The 9,464-nt window shown below is 31.6% G+C and overlaps 1 protein-coding gene across 2 annotated transcripts in view; it reads right to left on the bottom strand.

Moving 5' to 3' along the window:
- AlaRS (alanine--tRNA ligase, cytoplasmic) overlaps nucleotides 1-9,464 on the bottom strand; it is a 32,582-nt gene continuing 23,118 nt past the window's right edge. For both annotated transcript variants that reach the window (XM_089250550.1, XM_089250551.1), the window contains exons 16-23: nucleotides 8,942-9,082; nucleotides 6,710-6,822; nucleotides 6,354-6,462; nucleotides 4,976-5,095; nucleotides 4,124-4,243; nucleotides 2,627-2,716; nucleotides 1,208-1,315; nucleotides 1-247 (exon numbers count right to left, since the gene is read on the bottom strand). In XM_089250550.1, the coding sequence (XP_089106676.1) occupies nucleotides 71-247; nucleotides 1,208-1,315; nucleotides 2,627-2,716; nucleotides 4,124-4,243; nucleotides 4,976-5,095; nucleotides 6,354-6,462; nucleotides 6,710-6,822; nucleotides 8,942-9,082 (978 nt within the window). In that variant the 3' untranslated portion in view covers nucleotides 1-70. The remainder of the gene's footprint in view (nucleotides 248-1,207; nucleotides 1,316-2,626; nucleotides 2,717-4,123; nucleotides 4,244-4,975; nucleotides 5,096-6,353; nucleotides 6,463-6,709; nucleotides 6,823-8,941; nucleotides 9,083-9,464) is intronic.

Genomic DNA, 9,464 nt, shown 5'->3' with positions numbered 1-9,464 from the left:
TTTTGATGGCGGAAATAAATATTTTAATTTTCTTTTCTTTCACTGTCTGTGCAAATAAGAAATGCTAAGTTCACTGACTGAGTTTCAATTCAGCAAATTTTTCTGCTATGCTCATAGCTTCATTCAAACTATCCACTTTAGTCCCAGTTGCTTGCGCAGCTTCCGGTTTACCGCCACCTTTGCCACCGATGACTTGTGATACTTGTGTCACCCATTCATTTGCCTTAAGTCCTCTGGCTATTTGTTTCTAAATATACAAAAAAAGATTTCCACGATATGAAATTAACAATGAGCTTATTGTTAATTTGTTCTGAAACTTGTAATGAGTGTTGAAAGACGAGCTCAGAACAAATTTTTTACACAGACAAAAATGGAAATGCTTGAAATTCCGTAAAAGTTTTACAAAACAATTCCTAACCAATGTGCTTGTTTTGGAATAACAAAAATTCAAATTGAACTTTATCCTGGAAATATATATTCATGGTAACACATTGAGAACAGTATGATGAGAAGCCAATTGATTCTCCGTTCCCACACATTTTCAGTATATGCTAGAACCCTCCAATGCTGACAATGTGAGTTTATTAAACTAATAGAAAAACATTCTCTCATATGCACCTTGTTTCATCATAATTAGGTTTTAATGTGGGGGGATAAACTAAGGTAAAACCTGTCTCTTAACGGTACTGCAGGGACTCAGAAAAAATATTGTTATAGACACTGAGCATTTGCACATCCAATATTTGTTTATATATAATGAAAAGCTGCACAAATCTCAGGCACCAGGTCGCCATGGCGACTAAAAAATTGATATTGGCACCTAAAATTTTCTTTGTGCAGTAACCAAACTGCAGGTTGAGAGCAGCACAAAATGTTTGGAATTTATAGCAGCATAAGCATATCTACCAACATGAAAGAGAATCACTACAACCTTAAAAAGTTGAAAGAAGCATTTGGACCTTTTTCCACTGGGTAAAACTTTGGCATCCACAAAGTTAACAAAAAACTCCTTTCCAGTTGATAGTGTTTCAAGCTTAAAAACTATATTTTTGCCTACATGACAAACACTTCCATGTGACAATTATTCAAAGGAATCAACAGCACTTGTCTCACCAATAAAATCACAAATCAAGTAGCGATAAAGTAAAATTAAGAACGATTGAAGTTTAATTGAGAAGAAATAAAATTCAAAGAAATATGTTTATACCTTAGGAACTGAGCTCAGGCATAATATTTTTTCCGCATCTCGTGTGAATAACAACGCAGCTGTATCCGGTGACAATGCTTTGACTTGCTTCAGAGCTGCATCTAAAGCCTAAAATAATTATTTAATGAAAGTTGTGTCTTTCTTCTATGTAATCATAACACAAGGAAGGGGAAATATCAAACAAAAATGTGCTGAACTATTAGATTTTATAACATGAATGGAATTATGGCGCTGTATTCAAAATTTGTTAGCTACCTTCACATCATATATACCATAAAATGCAAAAATAAGACTACTTACTCTAATTTCCTGCCTATAATTTGTGAATTATACCTTCAAAAAATCTCACTTCCTTAGGACTATTGTGTATAATATTTACCCACAATTTGTTTTTTCTGAGAGGTTGTAATAAAAATAATCTTTTGAAATGCTCAACAGATGGCCTAATGAACACAAAGTGTAATCTCTTGATAACAGATACCACAGGATCAAAATTTCTGTCAGCTAACGGGAAGAGTCTTTTCATATATGTATAATAGAATACACTGAAGTCCTGTTCCACTAACTTCAAAAGTGTCTGTTGTGGAAGTTCTACTGTAGATATGCAAGTGGAAGAATCAACATTTTTTTTCTAAAGAAACGTGACCAACAACCCCTATCATTCCTTAAGATTTCGTTATTGGTGATAAAGGTAGTAATAAAAATTTTAATAGGATTTTAGATATTTTCCCCTCAAAAATTGTAAAATTTGCTTTGGCAGATTATACACTGCAGATCACAGGCAGGAAATCATGGTAATTCAAACCATTCATTTTGAATACTAATGCATTCTCTAAAGTTTCAGGTATAGCAATAATGAAAAATTATTGATCATTATAACAGACAACAAAAACTTAAGCTTGAACTCTGATCAGCCTTTGTTCATAAGCCCAGACACATTTTTACATGCTTTACATACAAAATTTCATGATCTTAGTTTCACAATTTTAGAATGATTACAATTATGGAATTTTCTTCTATAAAATGTCATAATTATTGATAATTTTATATGTTCTTTTCTGCAATACTTTTTCAATCATTAAAAACAATTAATGCAGAAATTTTCCCACTTAAAAAATATCAACCTAGGAGAACTAGATAGGTTCGCTAGTGCATGAAAACTCACATGCAGAGAGAAACTCTCAAACTTGTTGGCAGTATGTGACAAACTGATCCTTACCGTCACTTAAAGAGCACTGATTATATGAAGACCAGAGCAGAAACTCTGACCTTTCTTAGTTTTGAGCAGGAAGCAAAATATTTCAGAGTGAGAGAAAATCGCACGCAGTTGGTTCTCCCAGGTTAATGCAATTACTGAAAAACAGGGAAAACTCTTCAGCAGCCTAGGAATCAAAAACATCAGTAAAATATATAAACAACCTTTGCATTAGCTCCAGCATTAAATTCATGCACCACAACGTCCTTATCTTTGAATTCTCCTTCAAAAAGATGTTTCGCCATCTCAGACACCTGAAGAAATCAGAGGAATAAAATTTCAAACCATGACCAGAGAGCAGTTGACATAATTTTGTAAACACAGATTTAGATGATTTTACGAAATTTTACCATAAATAAAAGGCGCATTCCATAAGAACCAAGAGTAAAATCATACAATATTGGGAACTATAGGTACAGCAAAAAATAATTTATCCTTTTTCAAAGTATCTTCCCCGAGATGATATGCAATAGTCCCATCGTTCAACTCCCTTTTCAAAGCAAGTAGGGTTTTTCCGGAAGATGTCTCAATGAACCCTGCACAGCTGAAATAATGTCAACATCTTCATTAGATTTTCTGTCGCAGAGCCTTTCTTTCAATGTCAGAAATAACCAGAAACTGCATGGTGCAAGATTAAGCCTGTGAGGGGGGTTGTGTCATGATTTTAATATTGTATTTAACTAAAGATAATGCAAAACAGAACTATCAACATAAGGGTGGACATCATAGTGATATAGCATCCAATTTCCTGCCAGTAAACTTTCTCGATGTGTGTTATCATAAACTTTTAAAAACAAACATAATATAGCAATATAAAAATTATGACACAACCCACGTACAATCCGGATCTCACACCATGCAATTTCTGACGTTAAAAGCTCTATAGCAGAAAATTTAATGAACAGTTCAGTGTTCACTGAGGCAGTTTCTGGAAAAAGCCTTCCCTACTTGCTTTGAAAAGTGGATTGAAAAATAAAACTATTGCATATCATCTCAGGGAAGATGCTTTAAAAAATAATAAATTATTTTCTGCTGTACCCATATTTCTCAATATTTTATGATGTTACTCTCAATTCTTATGAAACGCATCTTGTAGAAAACTTGTCTTCATGAGGCTAAAATGGAAATCTATTGTAAAGGAAAAAAAAATCCATCTATTTTCCAGCTTGCAGAAAAATGACATCAACGTGAGGGCAGGGAAATTTAGACTATGTTCAAAAGTTAATAAAATGCTGCATATTAAAATAAAGTACTTGTTTTCTGATTTTTTAGAAGATTATTGCTACTAACACTTCTGCATGGATCTCAGTACGTGGTACGTCACAGGTGGTGATATTTTTTACCTCCTGATTATTTTTTTAAAAATAATCACAGTAAAATTTTTTATTGCAGCTCTGCAATAAAAAATTTTATTAGTGGAAATTTTATTATAACAATTTTCTTTTACAATTTTAAAATTAAAAAAAAAAACTAAAATTAAAATTTGAGAATGAAAAAGATAGACATAATTTTCAACAGAGCTGCACAAAAAAAGTTTGATTTTTTTAAAATTTAAATACTACGAATAAGGCATTCAAATTTCTGAACCAGCTTGAAGGGTTAATTTCACCATATATCATCCATCATCCTCATAAATTCAACTTCATAGAAGTCTAACAAACCTTTTCCACAATAGCTGCTTTATTGGCACGATCCAAATCATCCAATTGCTTCTTGAGATTTTTCAGATTTGTCCTTAATTCATCTTTTCTCCAATATGAAATGGATGACTGGGATATGTCCTATACAAAATATTATTGACTTGAGAATTAATTCAAATAGGGGGAGAAACAATAATTTAAACCTTTTTTTATTATGTGTATGGTTTTTTTATGTAGAGAACATTAGAATGACACTATGCATGGATATTGTAAAATAACTTTTTTTTTTAAATACAGGGTGGGCAAAAAGTTCGTAGAAACTTTAAAAATTCCTATAAACTGGAAAAATAACCGAAATAAAAAACAGTTTGCAGGGTTAGCATCGCTAGATCACTGGAATTTTTTTAAGACAAAAAAAAAACCCAGCAGATAGATGGCGTTGGTGCACACAAGTCAAAGAAAAGATATGTAAGTAACGAACAGAATGCCTCCAAATAGTTTATTACAGCAGTATGTGTTCCACATGGCCACTACCACAGGAGGTAACACATTATCACATTATACATGTTATTTCCTGTGGTGGTGGTCACGTGGAACACATACTGGTGTAATAAACGATTTGGAGGCATTCTGTTCGTTATTTGCGTATGTTTTCTTTGAATTGTTTACGTCAGTACCACCCCTTTTTGAGTTTTTTTCCTGTCAAAAAAATTATCGTGGCCTAGCGATGCTAACCCTGCAAACTGTTTTTCATTTTGGTTTTTATGAATTTTTAAAGTTTCTATGTGTACATTTTGCTCAACCTGTATATCTGGAATATTGTTAGATAACCTTTATTTCTATGTAAATTTATTGATATAAAAAAAATCGTACTTCTGTCAATTCAACAATTCTCTTCACTATTTCTTTATCTGACACAGTTCGTTGCTTGTTATTGATGATCCTTTGGAGCTCTTTCACCTTTTCATCATAGAATTCAGCTTTTCGAATGGCCTGGAAGAATCATGTTAAAAAAATTAAGCATTATCACAGTTTCATTTCGTGAATAACCATTCTAAGTTTGAGAAAAAATTATTTTGTAGCTCCAAAGAATGGTTATAATATTTAAAAACTGTAATCTGAATTATGCAAGTCATTTGACAAGCAACACTTTGAATTAATATTCCTTGTTACAGACATCAAAATGATAAAACAGGATCCAAACTTCAATTTACTGAAGCAATCTGTGTAACGATGCGAGTGCAACATCATGAGTTGCCTTCGTGATTTAATTATATAAATAAATCGAAATATTATACAGTACTATAAACAAGGAATATATATAATAAGCACTCATATCAGCCCCTGAAGCAGAATGTTTTGCATTGTTCTGCAACAAACCCTCAGCTGACTGGAAATGTTTTGCAGAAAAAATTCCCATATAATAGTGTTTTCTATATTTTTCTTAAAATTCTTTCATTGTTCAGCAGTAGCACTGATTGTTCTGTGACGTATGGCACAGATTTTGGCATATTCTATTTATGCATCCTGGGATATCAGCTGAATGCATCTTAAAAAAATGCCTTTTGAGGCAAGTTGAAAAACGAGATGCTGCAACAAATAGCTCAAAAAATTAAATTAAAAACTCGAAGCAGCTGTTTTGAGGCCTTATGTAGCCCCCCCCCCCCACTCTATTAGCCAAGCATGGATCATCTCTTTCAAGAGTCAAACAATATGGAGAAAACTCTTGTGTCCCATAAAATACTGGAGGATCCAACAAACCTGCACAATAAGTTGCCTCTCTTCACACATTGCTCTGGATCAGTGCCTGTCTTCAGCAGGACAAAGGGGGGAAAAAAATGGTATCAAAACCATGACTCCTCGATTCTGATCAGTCCTTGATCTTATCTCAAACAAGCAGTCTGCACTATATCAGACAGTCTCTTTCCTCCGTTCTTTGGAGTAAATGGATGCAATAGCCCTACAACAGATTTTTGGAGTTTTCAAAATTTAACCTTTTTAAGTTATCAAAAGGTTTGGCCTTTTCATCTTTGATAGTAAGAGATTTACACTTATTCTTTTTATTTTTTTAAAGAAAAAGTTTTTTTTTCTTTATTTTATTTTATTTCTTCTTGAAATTTAAAAAAAGTTACAAAAATCAATAATTTTTGGGAATGGACACTTTCATCTTTTGGCTTCTTCCCCAGCTTTAAATATAACACTAAGATTAATTAAACAAAGGAAATGTAAAAAAAAAATATTCAACAAACACCTTGGTTGCTTGCGATCCTGTGAGAGCCACAATCCTCCTGATGCCTTTTGCTATGGCTTCCTCAGAAGATATCACAAAATCACAGATGTGACCGCTCCTTTTCAAGTGACTAAATGATTAAATGAATTAAAAAAAGAAGGAAATCAAAAAGTGTGGTTTGATCACACTGGAAACAATAGCAAGTGCACTGGTAGCAAACAAATGTAGCTAAATTTCCAGTTTTATGACTGATTCATTTCTACACTTGAGCACCTTTTATAAAACTTAACATAGGATTAATTATCTTTTAGTGTGAAAGTTTTTTAACTAAATATGAAAAAAAGATGGTAGATTTCAATTCAAAAGAAAAAACTTACGTCCCTCCACAAAATTCTACAGACGTTGTTTCCCCACCAGAACTTGTCGGATCTGCAAGCAATTTTTCAACAGGGATACCGATCGAAACCACTCTCACAGGATCAGGATAAACCTAAAAGAAAAAAAAAAATTTTGAAGAAATTCATGCTGTTGGTGCTTCTCTACTCTTTATTAAAAAAAAAAAGGAATTTTTGCGAAAGAAAAAAATCAAATAAAAACACTATCTGGTAAAATTTTCTCTTCTGATGATTGTGAAAGGAAGAAACTGATGCATGAAAAGCTAATTATCACATTGTCATATGAAAATATCTTATTCTCCCTCACAGATTTCACTAAGTTATGCATTAATTATTAAAGTGAAATGTTTACTGTGGAAACAATCAATGATCAATATCAGTTGAATTTCAAGATTTCATCGAAGAAAATCCTGCAAAACCCAAATTAGATTTCATGATTTCTTAAAGAGTATAACTCTCTAATAGTCTCACTTAAGAGAAGTTAAAAAAAAATCCACGATTTTTGGATTGCCACCCTCATCACTTACCTTCTTATGGGTATGAAAAAATAATATAAATTTTAACACAGTAGAACTTGTTAATTCGAATTTCGGATACTTCAAACTTATAAAAACTCTCCTTGAGTGTTTTCTATCTAATTTAATGTTAAAATTTTTTAATTCAAATTTTTTAGACAATTCAAAATTGAAGGGAAGAGCATGATTTTTTTTATAGCAAATTTAGATTATAAAAGTTCTACAAAAAGCCAGACACTGTTTTTCCTTTATCAAGTTGTTAAATAAATATTTTTTAAAAGCTAATAAAAGTTTCAAAATTCTGTTTTTCCTCTACTCTTTTCTCTTTTTTTTGATAATTATATGTTCATTTTAACATTGTTCATCTAGAGTGCATTGAGACTGTGTACCACTTAATACCAATTATGCTTTTCAATCTATGCATCAAGGTGTAACGTTCAAAATTTGGATCTTTTTGTCATCATTAAGAGTAAGGAAAGTATCGGAAAGTTCAGATTGTGTAATACATTAATGCAAGTATGTTTACTTAATAACATAAGAATGCCGAGCAAAATTTGGGAAACAGTTTTATTTATGGATGATCATGAACTGTTTCCCATACATCAGGCTTTGAATATAGTCAAGAAATTCTTCAGCAATGCTGATTCCAGAACAGTGGAATAATGTAGCGGCTAAGATCAATTATTATAATGATAAATTATCAAAATTTTGGAAAGTTTCGTATAACTAATGATAAAATTTTAATAATTGATAATTGTTATCCTATGTAAATGTTGATGATTAAGTAACAATTTGCAATCATTTTACAGATCCAGGATAGATGAATTGGATAATTCAAATTTTGAATAATTCGAACTTTTTCCAGTGAGTGTGGACTATGAATTAACCAAGTTTGGCTATACATTATAATATAAAGTGAAACCTTGATATAACGATACTCTGGGGACCAAGAAAAAATATCATTGCAGAGGGATTATTGTTACATTACTAGGCAACAGTTTAACTTATATAGACATTTATATACACAGTACATATACAATACACATAATCATATATTACACACAGAGTATAGACACTTCCAAACAAGACTTAAAAAATACATAGTTGAGATTATTTATTGTTATATCGAGTATTCTAGTAGCGGGGGGGGGGGGGTTTCACTGCATATCATATATATATATATATATATCATAAATTTCATATAAATATACACTAAGATAACTCAAAGTTACTTTGAGTAAATTACTTGTAGATTTGAGAGAAATATAATAATATTCTATTAATTAAGGAAATTATATTAAGGCAGTATATTTATATTTTATCATAATTATTAGTTTTTTGCTGTTGTTATTTGGTTGCTGTATTTTTGATATAGTTTAGGTACATATTTGACATCCATATTTTTTATGAGCATCTTTTTTTCAGAGACCTTGTTTGGTGTGTTGTCTGTTGTGGCCTTTGCATTTGTATAATTTTTTAGAAACATTGGTGAAAAAAATAATTATTTTAGGACTATTTCTTCTTCAAAATTTGTGTAATAATGAACAAAATGATTTTTATGATCACATGCTACTTGGTACATGAATTTAAAGGCAATTCAAAATATGAACTCAAAGAAGATCTGTGGGCCTCTTAGCCTATATATCTCTCGTACTGATACAAAATTGTAAAAATGTGCATATTAACAATGAAACCTTACTTCACCAAAAACAGCCCGGAGACCTTTGATTGCTTTAGCTAATGGCAGAGAAGAATCAACTGCATAAATTTCTTCGTTCTTTTGGATGACATCATTAGCAACAAATTCTGCATCTTTAACTTGAGCAACTGTCATTGCACCCTGGAAAAGATGTAAATGAATTAGTTCAAGCTCTTAATAAAAATGATTAAAACTTATTCAATAATAAGAAATTAACGCTGACACAACTAATTCATGCATGAACTGATTCCCTTCTGATGAGATGTAAAATAAAAATAATATAAATTCACAAAAAAGAGATCAAAATCTTTTATATAATAAAATTTAATGCAAAAAATTATATTATAATATGTCTCTTACATAACTGTGCAACCTTTCATCTAAATTATCATGGCCTAGATCAGGGGTGGTCAAATTTTTTCCAAGCTATGCCCTGATCAAGATTATTTTTAATGCCCATGCCATTCTACGAATTTCAACATGCAGACCACTTTCAACGGACACAAGCATTTTCTCCTTTTCT

The sequence above is a fragment of the Pholcus phalangioides genome, unplaced genomic scaffold, assembly GCF_987345545.1.
Source record: "Pholcus phalangioides strain wild (caught in Gottingen) unplaced genomic scaffold, Ppha-v1.0 ptg000024l_1, whole genome shotgun sequence".
NCBI classification, from domain to species: domain Eukaryota; kingdom Metazoa; phylum Arthropoda; class Arachnida; order Araneae; family Pholcidae; genus Pholcus; species Pholcus phalangioides.
This window is presented reverse-complemented; position numbering and strand designations above follow the sequence as displayed.